This window comes from Pipra filicauda, unplaced genomic scaffold, assembly GCF_003945595.2.
Source record: "Pipra filicauda isolate LSUMZ 115617 unplaced genomic scaffold, ASM394559v2 scaffold84_size4826128_pilon, whole genome shotgun sequence".
Lineage (NCBI taxonomy): Eukaryota > Metazoa > Chordata > Aves > Passeriformes > Pipridae > Pipra > Pipra filicauda.
The window spans coordinates 1,698,001-1,723,152 of NW_024105031.1; the positions used below are offsets into that span (position 1 = coordinate 1,698,001).

General features: G+C 35.8%; 1 protein-coding gene across 3 annotated transcripts in view; it reads right to left on the bottom strand.

Moving 5' to 3' along the window:
* The window catches only part of KCNH8 (potassium voltage-gated channel subfamily H member 8), a 174,302-nt gene that overhangs the window by 107,193 nt on the left and 41,957 nt on the right, over window positions 1-25,152 (bottom strand). For all 3 annotated transcript variants that reach the window (XM_027717440.2, XM_027717439.2, XM_039390639.1), the window contains exon 2: window positions 13,478-13,711. In XM_027717440.2, the coding sequence (XP_027573241.1) occupies window positions 13,478-13,711 (234 nt within the window). The remainder of the gene's footprint in view (window positions 1-13,477; window positions 13,712-25,152) is intronic.

The following is a 25,152-nucleotide window of genomic DNA, read 5'->3' on the forward strand; positions in this document are numbered from 1 at the left end:
AGGAGGAAAGAAATTGGAGGAGAGAAAAATCATGGAAAGAAGCAGACTGGATTTATATTATGTTTAAATATTCTCATTTTGAGGTTGAAGACAAAGTAAGTAAAGAAGCCCTTCTAAAAAAAAAAAGGTAGAAATTATGTCAGAAGTAAGATATTTCTACTGTTCCTTCTTCCATTTTAATTTTCCTTTCTTAATTTATTTTTTCAGTTTTGACTTTTTTACCAAAAATTCTGGGAAAAACTGCTCAGTAGCAGTACTGTCAGAACAGTTATAGAGACTTATCATCCTATCCATCTGAAGTGCTGCATTCAAAGAGAAGAAGTATGCAATTACTGCTTGCAAATAGAATCACAGGTCTCTACAAAATGCCATTATAACTTTTAAACTGGCCAAATTCTTACTGGTAATATTACTTACTATCTGGCTGCATTCTAGCAGTAGTCTCAGTGGATAAGAAGTGATTCTCAACTCTTTCTTCTAAATATCACCAACAGTGGCAATGGTCTTTTAAACATCTGTTTCAATCTCGAGAAGTGGAAGCATGTCTTACTCTTTTTAATTGCTTCATGTCTTTTCCACACACACCCCCAAATTAGCCATTAAGGCTGCTCCTCAAAGAAAGTTGTAGATATCAGCCATGTTCAAACAAACCTAACTCAATTATGGTAATATTGTCTGAAATGATAGATTTGTAGGTTTAAGGGAGTTATTGTAACATGGTTCATCATTAGAAATAGATACATTTCATGGTTTAATTTAACATTTAATGGTTTAATGCATTTGCTCTTTTGTATAATCAAAGCACATTTGAATTCTCTGCACATGAACATTGGTCACTGAAATTGTTCCACATCCTGTCACCATTAATGTTACTCACTGTTTCTCACGATCATATTTTCTTTCATTATCTTTTCTCATTTTCCTTCTCTAAGTATTTTGACTAAGCAAAGCAAACATGCATAAAATGTGCCAGCACTGCCACACACGGGGGGGAGACACCCCCCCTCCCCACACCCTTCTGGGATGCAGCCCCCCCTCCGCACCCCCAGAGCCACCCCCCACCCCTGCACCATCCTGTCCTCATTCAGCTCCGGGGCCACCTGGCTCCACCCGACCCAGCTCATGCCCAGCGTGGCCCCAGCCCAGCCCACCGGGAGACAGCAGTTCCGCACTGCTTCCCAGTGGATGCTGGGACCTGCAGCCCCGCCGTGCCAGAGCCAGACGGCAAGTGAAGCTGGTTATTCCCACCCCAGCCAATGCCATTCATCCTGACCCAGCTTGTTTGCTGGGCAGGAAACACACATCGAATAAATGCACAGGCTACTTCACTCCTGAGGAGTTCCCTGCATGGTGGAGTAGTCAGCCCTGGCTGTATTTATACACTCAATATTTAGAAGACCTAAACTGAGCTCGTGTGCTTGGTTTCCTTTTTTTTTTTTTTTCTTTTTCCTCTGCCTTTACTCTGAAAGGGGGAAATGAACATGAGGTACTCTTCAGGACTAGAGATGATCTGTTTTAGGTCAGGACTAGGTCAATATAAGGTTGCATTCTGTCAGAAACAGAAGTGTGCTTTCATTATTGAGAAGCATTCTTGGAAAAATATACTGATCCAATGCGATCTGTTACTTAGCTTTTACTGAAAGCCAGCATCATATAATTCTATAAGCCAAAAGCAGAACTTTCTCATCAAAAAAAGTAGTACCCTATTTTGTTACAGTTCTTTTGAATGCACTCATCTGTGAGACAGAAATTCCTTCTCTGCTTCAGATGGTGCATACAAAGGTTTTCTGTATTGTCAAGAGCCGTCTATCAAAGAAATTTCTCTTGGAGGTTTATTTATATACAGACTCTCTTTATTGCTTCAGGCCACCTCTCTTGGAGAAAGAGTCTAATCTTTCTCTTGCATTATGAAGTGAAGGGTCAAAATATGTTTTAATAACCTCAAGGCTTATATAAGCACATCATGGGGAATGAGAAAAGAGACCAAATGAAGCATAATCTTATCACAAGGCAATTTGGCTACAGTCCACCTTTTATATATATATAAAAAAAGAGAGTACTTTATGGTCACTCTCTCAACCAACCATTCTACCTTTCCTCGCTTTGACAGCTAGAAGTCTGTCCTCAGACTGAAATCAAAACAAAGGTCAATAGACCAAGGAATTTAAAAGGGAGGTTTTATACAAAACCCTGCCATTAGAATGCCAATTGCCTTCAGAGCCAAGCATTCTGTTCACTAGAAAATACAGTCCACTTAAACCAAGGAACAGACTGAGACCATTAGCTCCGCTGATGAGATATGTGCACTCACCATATGAAAATACTCGATCTTCAGTCATGCCCACCCCAGAAAGAGCCCAGTGAAATACTCAGAATGGAAAAATCTTGGTAGATATTTGGGTACTGCAGAGAAAGATTGCACAGGTATTGCAATATAGAAATGGAATGGGATTATGGACAGCAAGTTTATATGATTCTTTAACAAAATAATTAAATTCTGCACCCATCTGCGCCATTGCAAAAATTTTGAGTACTGAGTTCTTTCTTAGCCATACATATTCCTATAAATTACATGGAATGAGTGATATTCATGCAAAGCTGTGGTCCCCTTTTTCTCTTGACAGTCTGTGAGTAGTTTTGTCCAGGAAAAAAAGCTTAAGCCTTCCTTTTTTTTTTGACATGTGTTATATCCAATTGCAGACAGTCAATAACTCAGGACTTTTCTTGCCACACTACTCTCCAGACAGACACTGATCCAGCTTGTCCTGTCCCTTCCATCACTTAGGGGGTGATGCCCCTTCCATCATTCAGGGGCCGGAAATAACAAACGCACAAATTTCTGTGATTTATTCCCGCTTCTCTGTGCCTAAAGAAAGAGGGATTAAATTGCAGAGCTCTTTAGTGAAGCTCTGCATCTGCATATAATGTGCCAGACTAGCTCAATGAAATGTTTCCTAGACTGTGAACCCGAGTATCTGAAGGCAGAAAGTTTAAATATTTTGCATATTAGATATACAAGTCATGTGGCAGAAAACAATAGCTCTTCAAGGAATAGTTATCATCAGATATATATGCATAAGAGTGCAGAATTAGGCTGCACAAGACATCATAAATCTGGAACCCACCTTTATGTTTCAGCAGGAGACTTAGTAAACTAAATGTTCTTTTAAGGAGATGCAAATCAAGCCTTAAAGAAAACTATTAAAACACACCACCCAATTTGTTATGTAGAAGATAAAAATATTTTTGTGTAGATAGCTGTAATAACTTGTCAACAGTGTTGATGCTAAATCTGCACCATTACAACACTGTCTCATTGGCAGAGTTATGAATTGTTAGCAAAGTAAACCTGCTGCTGGATACATCATAATGCCAGAGAAGTTTTAGCCTGATCATCTCCTCTTTTCCATCACAGAAAGTGTGCACTTCAAGACTGACAGACCAGGATGCCAAAGATTTTGCCTGAGGAAACCAAACTCTCTCTTTCATTAGCTTAGCCAAAGATTCCCAGCGTCACTGGTAACATTTCATTTTGAAAGCTATGTAGTTTTCACAAGATGTCAACATTTTGTTGAGGAGAGAAAAGTGCAAAGAAGAAAACAATCCTTACAAAAATTGCAACTGAACTAAACAGAAAGGGAAAGAAGCTGAAAGAAAAATTATAGCTATAATAAAGTACTTTCTCTCTCATAAATATCGCAACTTTGACAATGATCAAGTAACACAGCTAATGCAAGGTTCTGCTGCTTTAAGCAAATTAGCACCTCGTTCTTCTCCATCATCTCTGCAGAAATCAAATGCATGTCTTAACAAAACCTGTAATTTTTTCCTTGAATTCTGCTATTGCAGGTGCCAGCCTGTGCACTATATCTTGGTGACATTCTTTAATCTGAAATTATTGCAAAATTAAGAACACATGTGGGCTAGCATGCAACTAACTTCTATGGGAACAGATGGTTGTGCTAACATTTTCACAGGAGTACTAAAGAAGGTTCAAGATCTTGTTTCCCCAAATTCTGTGTGGCCAGCAGATCATGCTTATATCCTGGAAGTCTCCCTACAAGTATTAACAGTCAATGTAAATCCATTCCAAAATGGATTTATAATCTATTAATGAATCCAAAATGGATTAATTAAAAATGTATTTACATCTTAAACCAGAATATAGTTGTATCCCAATCATTTGGTAGATGAAAGGAGATAATAAAATACTTTAATAATAAAGTAAAAATTTTATTTCTGTATGAATAAGAAGGAATCTTGTTGAGTTGATTTACAACTTGTTACAAATAGCTTTGCAACCCTCAATATAGCCTATGGAATGCCATGTACAATTATTAAAATCTGTTAGAGATGTGCAAATCCCCTCCTCCATGTCTTCACAGCCTTCTTTTCTGTACCCAACTTCAACCTATGCTCTATTTCTTCTACTGCCAGGTAACTCAGTGCCTCATATGTCATATGCCTCTTATTGCTTAGCATGTCCAACGTTTTGGACATGGTCATCATGTCATCACTGCCATGATTGAGAGAGGAAGAGAGGGAAATAATGTTTTAGGAGGAGATGCTTTTCAGCACAGCAATCTCCTATCCTTGCCTCTCCTGCAAACTGCCAGTGTTAAGCAGAGAGAGGCTTAATTCACCACCTCAAAGTTTCCATTTATCGCTACGTGGACACAGGGTAGCTGTGTTATGGCAGGTTCTAGTTTGAGTGCATGCCTTTTCCAGCCTTAGTGTTCTTTATATTTTTTGTATGTCACAGCTGCAGTTTGTAGTACATGTTTTACACAAGCTAATTTATGAGCTCTCGTACATCTACATTTCAGTTTTGTTTACTCAGTTTTCTTGTCTCTCCTTGTCTAGCTCCACTATCTTTCCTACTTAATGAAACCATTTCAAAATCCTCTAGTTACACTGAGTTTTCATTGAACAAAAGCAGAGAACTAAGCAATGCCTGTCAATGCCATATTGCATACATTAACCTTATGTGTACTACTTTTTTTTGTCTGCTCTAATTTCCTTTTCCTATCTCCATCCAGACTAGAAAAGAAAACTGCATTTAAGGAGATAAATACTTCCCTGATGTAGTATATTTACCAGGTTGCAGTTTTAACAATTAGTAAAATACACAGGATTATCTAAAAGCTCTGTTAAGTCAGTGAAATACATTCTGTTTGAATGCAAAAAGCTTCAGGGCAGACTCATAAATATTACAAATCTGCAGCTTACTTTCCCTCCACCTCCAATGATCATTACTTTGTCACAGTTATAGCAGTACAAGGCACTCAGCATTTGTCAACTAACTCCTGGGAAAGCACTAATTGAGACAGGCTATTTATATAAACAGATATACAGTATCTGTAGATAAAATGAAGAATAACCCATCAAAACCAAACAAAAGCAATACAAAACAAACCAAAATACAATTTCTTCAATATCTTTATAGGGACTGTTCCAGAAGTAGTCAGGTTCAGTCCTTCCTGAGCAGTCTAGTCTTCACTTCATTGCTTTCAGTTAAGCAATCCCCAAATAAGCCAAATTTGCTTTCCCTTGATATTGTATTATTGAAATCCATTGTTAAAACTGTGTTTATAACCTATGGTTGTTATTGCTTTTGGACTTCCAGAGCCAACATGTAGATGTAATCACAGCAGTAAATACGATTTCTCAGTCTACTGAGGGATGTACTTTTGAAAACAAAGCAAGAAATTTTCTTAAAGCACGATGATCTCTCACAGACAAATATATATGTGTGTATATATATTTACATATCTATTCATATATATATATGAAAAAACATGTACTTATTATGTTGAAATTGTGTTTGATATTTTGACATCAGGAGGAGTTGTAGCACACATTCATCTAAACACAACCATGTTTTCAAATGACATTATTTTGCTTTTAACTTCATTATTTTATTATCTTAAAAAAGAAGCTTTGAAGATGACATGAAATTTCCTGTAAGCAAAAACACAGCAATACCAAAAACAGACCACTACGCTTATAAAGAAAAATTTCAGGGTTTCAGTTTGAAAACACAAGTGATACAAATATAAACAAAAATATCTTCATACAAAATATTTTTTTGACCCTTATTCTGGTTTCTCTGGCAGTGGCAGCCCCTAGAAACAGAAGGCCTGCAGAAGGCCTGCAGAAGGTCTGCAGAATAGGAGGTCTCCAGTGCTGGAAGAGGTGTTGGCTGCAGCCTGATGTTTATTCATATAGATCTCAAAAGACACACCACGGAGAAAGAGGGGATTATGCTGGTTACTCATCCACTTACATTGCAGGGTTCAATTTTAGAAACTGATCATTTATTTTCCACTGCTTTTTCCACAAGGTTCAAGCAGTAGATCAGAGAATATTTTGTTTAATGAGAATATCAGTGCCTCTATAGTCCCTGTGTATTATTTCAGTTTTATCTGCTAATATTAATCAGCAGTTTTCAGCATGTTTGAGGATTTTCTGTTGAGGCCATCGTTCAAGAACTTGAACCTGTACTTGACATGCTGTCCACTGGCACCTTTCTGAAATGAAGGGGCTAGAGTTGAAACTTGAGAAGGAGTCAAGTCATGGATCTGGATTGATAATTCCATGCTTCGGGTTCATGGTTTTTGTACAGAAGGGTTTTGAAACACAATTATATAACTTTGTAGAGAGGATTAATCTTCCCAATTCCACTTGAATCCATGTGAGCACATGCTGTAAGCAGACTCTGAGCCTGCCCAATGAAACAAATTATAGTAACCCCACCAGTTGGAAAGCAGTAGGTTTTAACCTCCTAGTTATTTAACTGCTCTGTAAAATCTGCTTTTGCAACTCCCTAGCCAAATCAGTGAGAGGGTTCAATAGACAGTGCTAACATGAGCCTCCTACCACTCTTCCAGAAAACTAATGCAAGAACCCATTGCAAATGTCAGCACAGGAGGTGGCAAGTAGTCTGCATCATGATCCAGTAAGTAGATTTGGGGATCACGGCAAAATAAGGAAACATCAGCAGAAGGGAGGCAGGTAGTCATCAGGAAAAATAGTACTTTGAACTGTCTTTGTCCAAAGAATAGCCTAACTCATGGTATAGCTAAAAGTCAGCTTTTAGCTAAAGCTTGATTTAAAGCTCATAAAAATAAAAGGTAGCCTCAACAGATTTAGTGTGGCCATAAAATTGTGAGAAAATTTGAAGAGAATATTGGCTGGTCTGATGTCGTACAAACATCTCACTGCAAAATAAATACCTGCATTTCTTCCTAAAAACAGATGTATAAAAAGTAGCATAATGAAATATCTCTTAAAAACTAGACAAGACCATACATCATTACTAACAGCCATTTATAGTAGGTGCAGCTGGAAGCCCAGGGTGCCCATGTGGAAACATTAATTGGTAAGCATCTGTAAGCAATGAAGGACATCACTCTGTAGAAACGTAATAAACTTTCATGCAGATTTATTTACTTATCAGTGTGGTTCTAGGAAAACAAGTCTTTTCTCAGTGAATTATGCTTTTAATACATCATGTTGCTATTGAAAGAAGCTATTAGCCAATGTTGCCATGAATGCCATCAGAACAAAATATCAGCACTGTCAGTAAGCAGCAGTCTAGTTGAAGTCTCATTAAATTATAGAAAAAGATCTCAGATGGTTTAGATCATCTTACACACAGGGGATCTTACTGGTTTTTTTTTTTTCCTTCTAACTGAAATTCATCCCCTTGTTTTGTCTTCTCTCAGGCTTTTGCTGACTGCTTTACCCAAGGCTCTGTAGAGTTTAAGCCAGAGCTCTCCAGAGCATCAGAAGTCTGTCCTATTTTCCTCTTCTGCTGCAAAAGCTGAGACTGTCTCTAAAATATCAAGATGCCTCACGGCTACCTGTTACCTTTCATCAGAAGCCATGGGTCAATCAAATTAGGTGTTTGGAGAGAAAAGAAGCCAAAAATTCCCTCTTCTGTGAAATAGAGGAAAACAAGGACATGCCTTCTGTCTATGTTCTGTCTATATCCTACACTGCCTTTTAAAGAGGAAGACTTCCCCGAATCAGTGAAACTTCCGGATGCCTAATGAGCTATATGAAAGGGGAAAAGGAAAAAGAATGAGAAGAAAGGGATAAAAAGGGGGAAAAAAGGGGGGGGGGGGGGAAAGAAGAAAAAAGAAAAGAAAAAAAAAGAAAAAGTCTCATTTTATAAAGTTACAAATTATTTTTTGTTGCTCAGGTCACTGCAATTAGGTATTACCTTCAGATTAATTTTTCAGTGTTGCTTGCTCTTTTTATTCCCCTCCTCCTATATTTTGTACTATAATTTAGATAGTGTGAGCAAGCCTACCACAAAAGCATTTTAGCTTTCTTATTCTTAAACCAAATTTTTAAGGCAGAAAAGCAGTGAAGCAGCAGTGAGGCCACATTGTTATGAACTACTCTGCCAAGCAACTTGTCAAGGGGCTTCCTCTACATTAGTAAGTAGATGTCACTAGAAAACTGATGTTTCTCTATGGAAATATTTTTTTTACAGTTATAAAATTCTAATAAATTCCTCTTCTCTAACTATTGGGCTTAACATTTCCCAAAGACATTTCAGGAGATGGTTAAAGCGGGGAGTCAGTTAAACTGGTACCATACAACTCCCATGTTTCAAAATGCTACAGGATATTTTTGGACAACCATTAAAACTATGTTTTTAAACTTCGTGTTGGAAAAAGCAGATACCATTTCTGCAATGAGAAAAGTACTTTGTGTAGAGAAGAGATGCTTGAAGAAAACGCAATTTTCTTTCATTTCAAAAGAAATTAATTTTCCTTCAATTTCTTTCTAATTAATTAAATATTCTATAATTTTAAATAATATTGAACTCATCATCTAAAAAATGCCTTTCTGTTTGCTTAACACAAACAATGCATTAAACACAAATGATGTTGTGGAGCCTTTGCTATCCTCTAGCCACGTTATTCAATTGCAGCCGTGGCAGAGGCAATAGATGATGTCTCACAGCCTGGAGCTGTCATTGCTGTCCATGTGAGAACACTGTCACACCTGGACTTCAAATGGCTTTTGGCCTGATGAAACCAGTAACTCAACAAGGGGCTCTTTCACCCTTTCTCTGCACGTATTCCACCCATCTGAAAGAATACCTTAATCCTGACCTTTGAGATAAGGATACAGACTCACTAAAACACATACTCTCATGCAGTGATGAGAAGAGACAAAATATCTTGATTTAATCTTACTCTTAAAATAAATAAATAATACAGAAACTAAATATATTACATCTTCCTGCCCTTACAATTTCTTTACCAAATCTTTAGTGGCCAAGAACTACAAGGCACATGCCTAAGACATACCCCAGAAAGTGTTTAAATAAATTTACATATAGAAGATGACAAAGAGTCCCTTGAGTCCTTGTGGTTTATCACAGATAAAGCAAAGTCTACTTGCAGACAATTCCTAAGGCAACTTGTATTGATGGTCCCAGCAACACCCACTTGCTCCAGTCCTCTTACAGCAGGGATTTTTAATTGCCCACAAAATCTTGTGCGAGCAGCCCTTTTTCTGGGGTGCACAGATACAGTACACAACACAGTGAATTCTCTCAAACATCCATAAATCAGAAATGGCCATTACTGATTATATTGTGTCTCACACAACTTACACATGCACAGAAAGAGGCCAATTTCCTTTCAATGAAGGAAGGTTGTGGGACTACTGCAGGTTTTAAAAGGTTGTTTGTAACCACAAACCTCAGTTAAAACAATACAAACCTAATTTTGAGACATAGAAAATTAGTCTGATTGGTCATAAGGGACCAAGGTATGACCTTCTCAGCAGCTGAAGATAGAGAGCTTAGACTGGACTAAGTCAGTGATTACAGGGCTTACTGTAGAATTATCTTAGGCTGTAACAGAAAAGGAAAAAATCCACACTGGTCCTTAATTGTATTTCAGTTAGAGGGAATGTAAAGACCTCATTTGACTACCTGCACTTGCTATTGATAAACTTCTGAAGTGGTCCAGTAGTGAGAAAAAGAAGGGTTTGTCTAAGTGTAGTTCCTCAGCATAATCCCCAACTGCTTTTAGATTGTTCTAAAAAAGAGATCCAGGGAGCAAGCATTTTTCTCAAATTCACTTGAATTCCAAAAGGTTAATTTGCATTTCCATTTTCATAACTGACAACCTGATTCATTGCAGATGTTTTAAAGAAAATGTAGAAATAGTAACAGAAAAAAAATAAAAAATTAGCTCCTAAGCAACATAATTTTAAAACTTTCTGAAGAAGACAACAATCATAAAATTCTTTGGTTTTTAATAGTTTCCTTTTCTGTTTGTCTTCAAGAAACTAATATAGCTCTGTCAAATAAAAAGTAAGAAACTGACTGAGGAACCAAAATAAATTCTGAAACGATGATGAAAAGTGTATTTTGACTCCAGTTTTCAAAAGACATCTCTCTCTGAAGCTGCTGGTTTTGCTGCAATAGTTCTAATACTTCTGTGTGCTAACATGGCAGAAAATATCCAGGATGAGCAACTAGTTTATCTTATTCTAAGAATTCATTAAAATGCCAAAAGGAGAACACATATAGAAAAAAGTTCCTACCCACTTCTAGTCACTCCAGAAGGACTGATTAGAGCACAACTGCTTAAGATCCTGTTGAGATCCAAACCCAAATGACAAAATACTGCGGTTCATCCCACACACAGGTAACCTATTTTACTCAGCTTTCTACCCAAGTCCTTGAACACCACTCTTTCTGCAGTGTCAGCTCAGAGCAGTCTGGAATTTCTATAAAATTGCATGTGGATTGCTGGGGCTGCTTTAGTTATAATAATCATTCCTTTAACTAGCAATTACTGAGCAGAGGTGAATTATTAAATGATGGTTAAATAACTGTGAAAGGCCCCATATTCAAGCTTACTAAATTCAAATCAAACTAGTAAGAGCTTGAATCACTACTTGTTTAGAATTAACAGTCTAATTTAATGATAAAAACTAAATCAGCTTTACACTAAGTTTAAATCAAACTCAAAATATTGAAAAAACATGGCAATTAAGGAACCAATGCCTATTCAGTTTTGTAAGCTTGAATTTCTGTCCCAAAAAATGAGACACAGATGATGTACATTTTAGATCAAATCCAGAAGAAATGAAGAATAAGTTATTAGGTTCACACATCCACTTCCCTCGCAGTACTTACTTATCATAATGTAATACTAATTATTAAGCTTTAAGAAGTATTCTGAGGGACATCAGTCTATTCCATGAACTCAAAATTATCCCTGAAGCTGAACTTCTATCCCTGAAGTTAGCCCTGAAAGAGTTCATTTGGTCTTGTAGTTGGGCCTACGGAGCAAGGCTGTACTAAATAGCAGACTAAAGCCAGATACGTAGTTCCACTCTGACAACCTGAAGTCCTACCATTTAAATGTGACCCTATGATAACTAGATGCTCCTAGTTACTTGTCTTCCACCTCTGTTCCTGGAATTACAGTAGGCACCAGCCCAACTGACAATTATTTTCAATATCAGGTAAGTCAGAATTTATCCATACAGTCATTTCTGGGATATTATCCCTGAAGTTCTTATGTCTTAAAATATTCTTAAAACATTTTTCTGCAACAAAGACGCCTTCTTTTTTTTTTCTTCTCTCTTTTCTGACCAAGTTGAATAAGTTTAACAGCTTCAGAAGTCCAATTTTTCTTCTGAATGAAACCCCCAACAATCCAAGCACAAAACATTTAGCTAAAATTTGGAGCCTGCATTTTGTAGCTCTGTTGAAAAACTGAGACTATTTTTTAAGATAAATTTTGCTTTTATATGAAAACAGTCTCATGTTATTTTAATACCTATTCATTTCTGTTTCCCAGTAGTACAGAAATACATGAAAATGAAAAATGTAATATGCAGTCTGGGAAATTTATTCCTATTCAGAAAATGTATTGGAATGGCTTCCAGTCAAATTATACACAAGGATGTAAGTAGGATGGATTGTGGGAATTCTTTTAGCCTCAACAATTTCTCTTTATCTATTTATCTGTAATTCAGCTAGTTCACTGATAAGCAAATTGACCTGCAATCTCTTTCTGCCTGTATTAATCATATATATTATAGGTTTGAAGCACCCCTGCATAATGTAAAGGAATCACAATTTATCATTCAGGACAAAGACTGTGAAATGAAGGTGTTAGCTTTACTTCTTTAATTTACAAACATCGAAATCTCTTCTCACCAAAGTTATCACTATACAATACTGGAGAAAAGCAGCTCTTATCCTCCCAGAGTAAGACCATTTCCCTCTATATTCAGGTGTGGTTTACAAATTTGAGCTACTTTCTTGAATAACCTTCATGAAACAATTTCAAGGAACTATGCTAAAAAAAAACAACAACAAACACCCTTCCCCCCTCCAAGTCGCCCCAAAAAGACAAGACAAGGAAGCATTTAGCAGGATCTTCCAGAATAACGTCAAACTTTCATACTATGAAGAGCAGCAGTCATGAATGCAAGTCAACTTAAGTAACATTTCTCCTTTTTGTGTTACAGTGAAGCTGTCTTCTCCTAGCACTCTACATTGCTGTCTTCTTATCACTACATTGTTATTACTTTTAGAAAATAACTTTTTTAAGTGTTTAATATAATAGTAATAATATTTGAAGGGAAAATGTTTCATTAGTAAAGACGGTAGAATTTATGGGTAAAACAGGGTCTAAACATATGCCTAGAAGCACTCACCCTATAACAAAACAGATGATGATACTCAATAGCTGTGGATTAATTGAGCCCCTGGATCATTAAGCCCAGATGAAGGCTCCTATGACACTGGGGTGCTAAAAGTCCTGTCAGTATCTCACACTTGGTCTCACCTGTTTGAAGACCACACAGATATGAAAATAGGAATATGGAATAAGTACACTGAAGGAGCCTGGTATAAATGAAAGAATCTGGTAAGTGTGCACCATGGGCTGCTGTCTTCCATGGCTTATGCATCTTGACTAAGACATTGTCCTTACAAATGCCTTGTCACAGAAGCAAAAACTTTGGTGGAACAACTTCAAATATACTGTAGTTTATGGAATTGCTTACTTGGACCATTCAAACATCTGAGCATTTTACTGATAGGACTGAAAATTTTACATAGCCTGTCTAACTTAAGGTGAACTTGAATATTTTGATTGCAGCTTCAGCAATAAGGGGTAAGAACTTCAATATAAGAAAGAGGACAAAATGCAGTGTCACACTGAGTGCAGATAACAGTGTCTCACCATGCAGTTTAGGAGCCTGAATTTCTTCTGTGCAGCTTTGTAACTTGTAATATATAAAATCAATAACACTAATATAAATATAGTCTCAATGTGTACTCAACTGTATTTATTGAAATCTATTCTTGTAGGTCTAATGATAAACACACAAAATCATTACATAGAAATGAATATCATATATTATATGTATTAATACTAAGTTCTATTCTTTAGGGCTAACAAAACAGGAAAGGACTTACCATTCTTCTTATAGAACATGATTTCTCCTTTGAATTCTATCTTTTCCTCCAATGATTTCTCAATTTGAAGAATCATCTGCTCATTTGTTTCAGCACCAAGTAAAAATTTACAGCTGCAGCTCTTCTGCATGACTTCAGTCCGTGCAAATCCAGCAAGCTCACAGAAGCCATCTGAGCAGTAAACTATGGGGAATCCCTTAGCCACCTGAGCATTTGCAAGGATGAAGTTACTATCTGTAGAGGAACACAAAAGTAAGACATGAATTACAGTCTAAATTCTACACCATTTGACATAATACTTCCCTAATACTTTAGCATCATAAGAAGGCACGACTGGACATACATTTAAAAACAAAGTCCCAACTGCTTGCAAACAAGAATCTATTTGTTACTCTGGAATGAAATCAAGTCCAATAGTCCAGAGATCACCTTCATACAATGGTTCTTCATGGCTTGGTACAGCTTGCCTCAGTGCATCCTCAAGGAATACTTTATGGTAACTGAGATAGAAGTCAGTGCATTAAAACAACCCCTTGACTGGTGACAAACATCGAAGTTTTGGAAAAATTTCAAACGTGTTGTGTTATGCTGCCACTCAGACTACTCTGGAGTCTGAACAGACACAGCAATATCATAAAAAAAGAATCTCTCTATGTTCTCAATAAGCTAATGTTGACCTTTATCAACATTCAAACTAATTTCTTTTGCATAATTTTGTAAGGGAATCCTTAAAAGTACCATTGAGGGACATTCCAGGCTACATGGGTGTTTTGTCTTTTGTCTTCTCTCTCTCTCTTTTTTTTTTTTTTAATGGAAAAAGATTTGATCTAAAATCAGTCAGCTGTCTTCCAGAGCCCCACCATACTTCTCCTGTCTGAAACAGGCACATAAAAGATTCACCATTCTGTTACACTTAATGTTCTTTATAAACTTCCATTATGTTTAAGCTGCAACTATCACGTATGATACATTCAAGAACAGTATATTGGCATGGACATCAGGCAACAAAATGCAATGTTCCAATTTGATTTCAAATCTAATAGCTGAACCTATTGGCAGTCTCATAGCTCATTCCTGTTCCTTGCTGAAATGTCCTTGAAGGTTTTGTACCTCAGACTTTCATCTTCAGCTTCTGTTAACAGCACTAGCGCTTAACAATCTTTTTCAGTTATTAGGGAGACCCTTTCCAGATAATATATGAACTTCTCATACAGGTTTTTTTGGCTCGTATGTTTCCTTATCTTGAAGTGAAAAAAGAAAGTTTTATGGGAGGAATCTATCTAAATTTCACATTGAGCGAGGAAAGACTATTTTTTGCCTATGGCTTGTTAAGGAATGTTTGTCTTACAGCTTGCTAGGAGGAGCTTAGAGAGTCTAGTCCCAAGACAGATATCTCTCATTTTTCAGACATATGTGCATGTGGATTCATGTGTATGTATTAAGAGGAAATACTGTTAAATAACCCATAATCCCTTGATAAATATTCATAAATTTAAAGAGAAAAATAATGAACTATTTTAATGGAAAACTCAGGTTGATATGCCTAATATACAGGGATATATTATTCATGGTTGGAAAGGGAGGGACAGAATTCATAAACTAAAATAGAGGAAAAATAGGTCTGCTTTTCAGTCTGAACTGTCACAAGAGTTCTGCATCTGTGAAATTCCAAAAACTTCAGCTATGTTACTTTTTAATTACTCAAGGGATAAAATACTATGACTTATACTGTTAAGATTTCAGTATTTGAAAGACACTTGAGATTTATTAAATGATCAATTTGCTCTCAAGACTTTCCTTCAGTTACCCACATTTTGATTAAATTTAATTAAAATCTTTCAGTAAATGATGGGTATGTTAAAACAGACTTTTCGCATTTACCAAACAATGTGTTTTAAAAATGTATTCTGATTCAGTGCACTGCTTGACTTAACCTGTCATTTTTATTTGCCTAACTAGGGAATAAGTATCATTACCATTCATGCACTAGCATGCTGCTCCCCCTGTCAACACAAAACTACATCCCCACACTGCCAAAAGAATTAAAATCATATGCTTGCAGTGCATAATGACAGTGTTCCACTGCAAGACATACATACTAAATGCATCTGTAGCTATCAAATTAATTTACCTCTGGGTTTCTATTGTTTAAGATATAATTTTGTGATGCAAAGACTGCTGTTGTTTTTTTTTTACCAAATTCTAATTGTTATGAATTTCATGAAGCAGAATATGGAAAGACAAAATGACAGAAAAGATAGAGATGATGTGCAGTAGTCTTTGAATATCATTATGAATAGGAATACACTGGAGCCTACCAAGCATACCATGATTTTATGAAAAACTTAAGGTGACCAAACTCTACTGACATTTAGATCAAACCCAGAATACTCTTGGTTACTTTAACATTCATAGAAGAAAACAGTTTACTTCTAAATACCAATCCAGTGCCAGTTATAATGAGGCAATCTTTCTCTTAACATCAGCAGATTTCTGATAAGACTTGTAAGCCTAATTTTACTGAACTCTTTTTATACAACAGCAAGGCATCAGTATCAGGAAAATGCAATCACTATCCTATTTGCTGTTTTTATTGAGCTTGAAGTTCAAATATAACTATGAGAGGTGCACCTGTAATCCCAAATTAGTACACTAAGGGACATATTTAAACTATTTATTGAAAATTTTCCTGTAATATTAAAGGATCAAGAAACAAGATGTCCAATAATTACACCTATCATCAAATTCTTCAGTAATATTTATTAAGTGATAATTAACATTTACCTATTACATAAAGCAAAATTTAAAGAAACTCCATATCTTAAAACATTCTGGTTAAAAGTTTATTTACTTCTTTAATTTATTTTCATAGCTTGAACTCTTTAATATCACTTGCTGTTACTTGCGCACTGAAAGCACCATAAAATATCTCCAAAAACAAGTACTGAGGGTGAAATTTCTATCATTAGGGCTTCAGTGTTACACAAATAACAAACACAGCATTTAATTCCATGATATTCAGTGATAGCTAGCTAGATCTTAAAATATAAAGTAAGAAAAATGATATCTTTAGAATAATTTGTTAGAAATCTATGGACTGGAAGACAACATGTTTGATTATCTTGGAACTTACAGTAGGAAAGTTGGAATGAGTGATACGAACCTATTGGTCTGTATAATTTTGTATATGTTTATGTGTAGATTGAACACTTCCATAATAATATAGAAGTTCTTGAATTATGAATTATTTTTTTCAGCACATTGGCCTGAGTATTAAGTTATTTTATTCACACAATACTTGATTACTGATAGATGACTTTTTAATGGGTTTTTTTAGATAAGAAAATACATTAAAGCTAAACACTTATCTCTTGAGAGAGATGTAACCTTGAGCCTCTAGGACTATTTAGGACTATAGGGAATTTGGAACAACAGCATAGAACTGCGTAAGAAAGTACAGATTTGGACAAAACTGTATTAGCACTCTTCAGCTCAGAAATTAAGTGCTGTAAGTCTGTGCAAAACAAATAAAAATATTCAAATTGCATATTTGTATATTGACTTTTGATAAAAACACATGGTTTTATGTTCAGGTCTGCACATGATGTGTAAAGGAGGATTTAAAAGTGTTAAGATGGGACAAGAAGCCTAGACACAAAAATATCAAATAATGTTCACAAGGTTTTCCTTCAGCAGCAAGTCTGCAGAGATGGATAAATATGAGAGAGGTCCATAACTACTCAGCACAGTTTAAAAGCATATTTCTTTCAACTGTGATTCTTTTACTTTAAGTTAATTTTCTATAAAGATCAAATTACTTTTTCACATGGAAGTTGGAAGGAAGAATATTGAGAGCTTGCATGCCTGCATTCATTTTGGAAGTAGAACGTACTGGAGAGGATAGGATATTGATCAACAGAAGACTCATATGGCTTCCAGTAGCCTCTGCCAGAAACAGAGCATAAAGTCAGAGACAATCAAACAAGATGAACCAGAGCCATGCTAACTACACCTTCAATTACAGGCTTACACATCGTTACCCTGTTTCAATGATCTGATACCCAAAAGTTATAACTGAAGAAACAGAAGAAATTTACATCACATGCCATCTGATACAGAGAATCATGTTTGTTAGTCATCCATGACAGAGTTTTGGAATTGAGATAATTAAAGAAAAAGTATATAATACTCTTCCTCCTAATTAATGCACACAATTTATCTATTTGTAATGACATTGTGTTACATTTATATTCTGCACTCCCTTATTAAATCTGTCATATCTACCAAAAAATGACAAAAGGATTTTTGCTTTAATACTGTAGCTATATCTGCAATAAACCTCGTCATTGTGCTTCCCCAGGTCTTTTAAAAGTTCTTTTCAATCAAAGTCTAGATGGTTTCATGAAGAGAGGACCAATATGACTTTTGTGCAACTAAGTAAAGCCAACCACCATTCTAATTTTTAATATTAAATTATTTATGAATTAAAGAGGAAGAAAAAAATTTTACAAAGGAAAAAATCTTTAGCAATCAAGGAAGATGCATTAATCAAGCAACTCACACAGTTACTCTATTGACTGTAGAACAGTCTGCAATTTTTCTGGATGAAAGAATTTGTTACACTTAGATTTGATTCCACACAGACAACTTAACAAGAGAAGCCTCACTGCATGTTCATGCAAATTACTGTTACAGAGAACATGATCACATTAACAGTTAAGATTACTGACTACTGATTAATTGAATGATTAAAGTAGCATATGAAAACATTTAATTTTATGTCAGCACATTTAGGTACAAGTGAATTTAATAAGAGTTCAAATTCATTTGCCAAATACAATTCTCTGAATCTGATTGAGACCAAGATGATTTTTACAATGCATACACTTCCAAATAATAAAGTTCTTCATGAAAAATCTCAAGGCAGTTGACTGGGTCACTAGTGTGAGGTGAAGATTTATCTCAATCTAACCAAGTCAAAAAGGAAGCTGATTATACTGATACTTCTTCCCACCCTTCACTAAAAATGAATTCATATTCCAACGAATTTACAGTAGTACAGTGAAAGGTAAAACTATTGCATTATAAACTACAAGTATGGACTGATGGACAAAACACGTGTCACTGTAACCCACTGTAACCTTTATAATTTATTTAACTGGCCAAGTCATTCCATTAAAAGGAAATGTATTCGTAAAATTGGGTAATAGCTTCGAATTCAGAGTACAAAATTATATTTGAAGTACCTAGCCCTATGGACTCAGCTCAAGGGGTGAGCTGCCGTAGCTCCCATTTAACCTGTGCTGACAAAAATAATTCCCATTATGTAGAAAAGTTCTGAATTCAACAGCTAAGAAACCAACCTTTCACTTTGTATTTACAATAATACTTAGTCTGACAGTGAAAATGCCTTACTGTGTACAATATTTATAGCTACAAGAAGAGTTAATCTGTAATGCAGTTCAGCACAGAGGTATCTAAGCAAAATTTGGGCATCTGGAAGCTAAATCATCCCCTAGCCTTATTGATAAACACAGATCATAAGCCACTTAAGAGATTCAGTGTTTACCGATCTCAAACCCAGCTTTCATTGTCATTAGTGCATCAGGTCAATACTAGAATAATGACTGTAGCTTTCTTCATGACCAATAAAATTACCTATTCCTAGAAGAAAACACACCAAAAAGCCAGACTCTATCAGAGGGAAAGTAAATAAAAATAGAAGCAATAATAAACTTCATGGTGAAACAGGCTCCTGGGGTCTTAGACAGGAAAAAAAATCATTTGTTCCTCCATTAGAAATCTCTGTGTGTGTTCCTATTGTTTTTCTAATCCCAGTATCATTTGCATCTACCTGAACTCTAAAGTAGGAGACTGAGAAAGACTTTGTTGAAATAGTAGCACTGCTGTTACTGCTCAAAAAGTACCTTTCAAATAAACAATCAGTGCAATTGTAATGGGTGAACTATACTAAAGGAGAGAAACTTTTAGCAGAGACTACTTTCAAGTTCTTCAGAATTAAGCTCCGCTAGCAGAAGTATACATCTACGTATTTTCCTCAGAAGGAAATACTAATTAGTCTAAGATATCTCTTTACTTTTTTCTGATATTTACGTGGAATTATAAATTCACAGATGTTAGTTGAATCAAGGTTGCAATTAAATATTTCTTTTCTCACCCTTAAGCTTTGATTAGGAAAAAATTTTATTTTTCATTAAAAAACTATTATATTCTATTTTATGTGCTTTATTTGTGTTATTGATTTTGCAGTGACTGCCAGTACACAGTGCTGATGTAACTAAAAAAGCTATATTGTAGTTGTCAAATATTAACACGCCAGTTTTATAGGCGCTGAAGTGCTACAAGTTAAACAGCAAATGGCACTGGAAAAAAAAAAAAAACCACAGAAAAAAAGAAGACATTAACAGTGAAGAGACACTGTAACTCATGAGTCACCAGCATGTTGTGACAATGTGCGGTGTCATCCAGAAGTTACTCACTGGATGCTTGTTTTTCTGACAGAACTAAACCCTCTATTCTGATGAGAGTGTTCAGCTGCTATTTGGTGGATTCTGAGTGCCCACTGAAGAGCAGAGTGCACAGACTCACATTTGCAAACAAAGCATATTTTGCAATTTCTCCAGTAAAACACATGGAAATTTTAAGTTCATCCATTAGGTAGAAAGGCCACTTGTGTAATCCAGCTGTATTTGATTTGTTGGGCTTTTTTTCCCTATTGTTCTGTTTAATTAAAATTCACCTGGAATGTTAGAAGTGGAATTTTTTATAAGTCAAACTAACACATAGAGTTCTCATAAGCTCAAATAATATAGCCCAATGATTTAGAGCCTGGGACCATGACTTGGTTTCAAGTGTTCACCGAGAGAAAGGTTTGCAGATAACAGAATAGAAACATTTTCAAAGACAAGAGTCACATCATCAACAAATATTTATTTATGTGATCCTGTCCATACCTTCTTTTATCACTTCTCTGAAATAGAAATAAGGCAAGGAGTTTAAAGCTGGGGTTTTTTACAGCTGTTTTAAGCACCATGTCACCTACTCACGATAGGTGTTCAGTTTACAGACATACTAAACTTTCACCATTGCATAATATTATGTGGGTTTGGTATCCTATGCTTGCCTTTACTATGTAATATGCCTGATGAACCAGTTTATAATACTACTGCAGTGGATAACCCTTTGGATATTTGTCCTCAATGTATGTGCTGCTACTGATGTTGCAATATATGAGCAGCCAGATGTTATAGATGCTGCTAAGAGAGCTAGTGGAAGAATACAGGGAAAAAAGATTTACCAGTTATTATTCCTGCACACCTGAGGGGAAGAGCTAGACATTTTGAAGCCAGTGTGAAATGCCTCTAAAATATCATGTTCCTGACTCTTTGAAATCTAATGCTCCTTTCTTCTTACGAGACTGTTTATTGGAGTGGTAGCTCAGAGGCTTGGAAAATATCCTGATACTATCTATACTGGAAATAAGAAACTGGATTTCTTTACAGTGTGATGATGTGGAGTGGAAGAACCATTTACCTACTATAAAGAAAGTTTCATCTTATCACTTGAAATGAGTAGATTCTGTGGAAATATGTTTCCCCTTTGAAAGTGACCATATTAAAAAAAACCTAACCAAACAAAATATTGTGGATTCTGGAAAGAAAGAAAGGTATCAGTAAGTACATATTTTTATATATTATTATTTCAACACAGAAATATAAAGGAATATTAGTGCAAAGACCCCAGAAGCTATTTACTCTGTATGTGCTAAGCAAAGGAAACTTTAAGTCACTATTCACAGAAAGAATGAAGGAGGAATTACACTTTCAGCCCTGGAAGTGACCATGAAAGTAATGGATAAGCTATGTCCTGTGGAGAGACTCCAGTGAGGCATGAATCATGAACGTACTAATTCCCCTCTGGTGACAGTGGGGCATTTCATGCCAAGGTTCCTCATCTGAACAAAATGATCTATCCTCAAAACACAACCAGATCTAAGTGTGGGTTTAAAGTGAAGGCAGTAGTCATCCTTCCTCACCACTGTCTGCCTAATGCAGCACTTGAACTCCACAGAGGGTGTGGCAGCACCCTCAGCTTTTCACCATCGGTTATCCCAGATGCATCTGGACCTGGACATTGTAACAGCACACAGCTTTTGCATACGATTTTCATTTCATTTCCACAGGCGAGATATCCAAATAACAATGGCAAAACAACTAGCTGTTCGAATATCACATTGCTCTTATATTCTCTAAGAAACATTCATCATTTTATACAAGTGCTATACTCCCCGGAAGTTGTTACTCAAAGAGGCTCAAAGCTGATTTTCATGTATGCTAGCTCATATACATAATTTCTCGGCTGTTCATTGTCACTTTAACAATCCTGTATGACCCCCAGGACAATTTCATGCCAGCTTGTGGTGACTTTTACTGTATTGATTTCTCCCTATAATTATTGTACTTCAATATTAAGGTGTCAGAACTCTTTTATTAAAAGTAACCATTTTGAACCCTAGCAGTTTACATGTTCTTCTCACAGTCTCTGAAATTAAAGGGTAATCTCGAGTTAATTTTAATGGGGAGAAAAAGAAGACTCCCATGTGCATAGTCCAGTGAAATGAGTTCTCTGTAAACAGTGAGAATTTCTGCATGCAGTTTTCTCATCTCAAATAATGTAGTGGAAAAGAAAGTCTAAAGAAAGTTCATAAAAATTGACAGAAATCATAATAAAAATGGTTCATAAAATGATGAACAGTGTCCAGGAAATGTCATTTTCAGAAAAGAAAATGCCCTATTTGCCATAATAAAGAATTACACTCTATATCCCAAACTCATCCTTTCAGAATTAAAATAATTCTAAGAATTGCAATGGAGGTCTCACTGACAATGTCTTCAGCTAAATCTGTAAAAACACAATATTTTGAGTGTGGAAAAGGATGAGAGGGAGGTTACAGGTGAGAATGTAATTAAGTTATCATATTCAAAGGAAAATAAACCATCTTGTGACTTTCCTAGCTGAGAATGATTTCATGAAAAATTCAGAGGAAAAATCCTTAAAAAACTGTGGAAGAATCAATTCTGTTGTACAATAAACAAGTAGAATAACCGTAGGCTGTTTTTTTTTTAGTAATGAAGCTGCTATGGACCTCCTGAATGATTGACACAGGAGCAGGAGCACCTGAGTTTAGACCTACTGATTTATTTAAGATACACAAATAAGTGAAGAAGCTGTTTGGGGAACCAGAAAGACTTGAGGTGAACATTGCTATAAGATGGTCTTCTGAAGAAAAATCCAGATTTTGGCTGAAGAAGTGGATATGGTTGGGAAGATTCAAAGCATCTGGAACTTCTTTGCAGTAGATGAGTACAAATATACATATATAAATACACTGGGAAATTGCTGGGGTTTTGACTACTTAGAGGAAGAAAAACATAATTTGGACTAAGTATTGTCTCAATGAAAGAAATCAGGCCCAGGAAAAGACTGCTATAATAAAGAAATTTGCTGAACTGAATCTCAAAGAATTTAAGCAGTACAGATAAGAGAAGAAATACAGGAAAATCATGACTGGACTGAAGACAGTTACTCAAAACTAGACCTTTTTGTGTCTGCTTGCTATGTTCTATTTCTAGTTCTTTTTTTAAGGAGATAAAGGGCCTAAGTATCATAGAACCACCTTTGGCATTTCTAAAGCAAATATTATTTTCATTCTGCCATGGAACAAAATGACACCCACCCCCTCACCCCAAAGTACTGCCTAAATAGAAAAAAAACAAACCTTACTTCAGAAAGAGACTCACATCAGAACAATATGCCAGTGTTCAGTAATTAATGCAAGACACAAATCTCCAAAATACCAGGAAAATGTTATCTTTTAACTGTACTGCAGTCAACCAGTGTCATTAGAGAAAGAGGTATCTTTTCTGACAATTTTATTGGTCAAAACATACAAAATACATTTGAAGTTTTGACTAAATTCTTCTTACTGGTTCAAAATAGTTTAATGTAAAAAAACCCAGGTGTTGGCACTATAGTTGCAAGACACTGCAACACTACTTTTGTTCAACAGGAAAGAAGTATAAAGATGCTGCAATCTAAATCCAGTGTTGTTATAGGAGTTAGTTTGAAGTCTTGCCTTGTTTCTCCAAAGCGCAATCTGAAGAAAATGATGAAAAATATCTTGACAAATGGCAGCGGGTGCTTATATCTGGTTGGAAAGTTTTCATGCGAGAATTATCTTATTCATTCTGAGAGTTTTGAAATAATTTGTAGAAAGCCGACTATTTATACCTTTGTCTCATCAAGTAAAAGTGGCACTGAGCAGACAGAGAAAAATATTAAAAATACAGAAATAAAAAAGTTATTTAGCACAAACTGCACAAGGTTCTATAAAAAACACTTACTGAAAGCACCAAAAGTAGAAGAAAGCTATAAATTACAACATGATTTTACTGCCACATTTCCTATGCAACTTGATGCTATAAATTTCGAAATTCATTGCTGTTCTAGAGACTGTTTTGAAAGTAAAAAATAATTCAGGGAGACTAAAAATCAGTTGGAGAATTTAACCAGCAGCATCATAAACACCAGCAGAAATGCCTTGGTCCATTTCATAACCTTTTGCAATTCAGGTGGCCACAGTACCGAAGTGATGTAAACCTTTCTTTTAGCCTACTAAACCTCGCTACTGGGGTCAGGAGCCTCAGCTCCACAGGAATGTTGGGAAGCGACTTCTTCCAAGGTGAAAAATCATCTACCTCATTGCCACTTGATGCACTGAAGCCAGAGCCCTTCTATGAACCCTGTCACTGCTTCTCCCAGCAGGCCACTTGGCAGGGTTTTCCTTTTCCCATCGCACTCTCTATCCTTCGCCAGTGTTATTAACTACTCCCACTTTGCTACTCTATTGTTCTAGGATGTTGTATGAACATTTTCCTCGAAAAAAAAAATAAAAAAAAAAGAGCTCTGAGCTGCTTAATTCATGAACCAATATTTAAATTAAGAGTCAGTAAAGAGTGGAAGAGGGAGGAAAAATAAGAAAGAGGGGGAAAAAAAAGGGGGGGGGAATTAAGGAAAGTCACCATTGACATAATTAGCTCGCCATTTCTAGACAATGCTGTGGGTTACAGATGTTTGCACAGGTGAGATTGTTAACCTCTTGGCTTTGCTTCCTCACTCTACTTGACTGAAGATATTCCAAAGGGAAAACTGCATAAACAGTGGTTTTTAGATAGTATTAAAATATTTTTAGCATCAATGCCATCATAAGAGGTAATTTTTATAACAGTACCTTGAAGTTTATTTTTCAGTATATAAAAATGTGTGATTGATTAGAATCCTTCAAAATTAATTGGAATACTGTCATAGGACTAAGGTTTGGGCTTGTCCCAGAGCAATGATTCCACATTCTAGCCCACAAAATAATCAACTATATTTCAAAGGGTTCTTCAGAAGCAGGAAACGTATTAAGTATTTCTCTGGAAGTACTACTAACTAGCTTTTAATTAACATTTAAATTTTCTTCTAAAAATACCTTGTTCATATAATCTCTGCTTCGTAAGAACATGTCTTCAAAAATTATTTAAATAATAAAATGTGTATGTAATGCAATAATTTAAACTTATATATCAAAGTTTCAAATAAATGAATTTTCA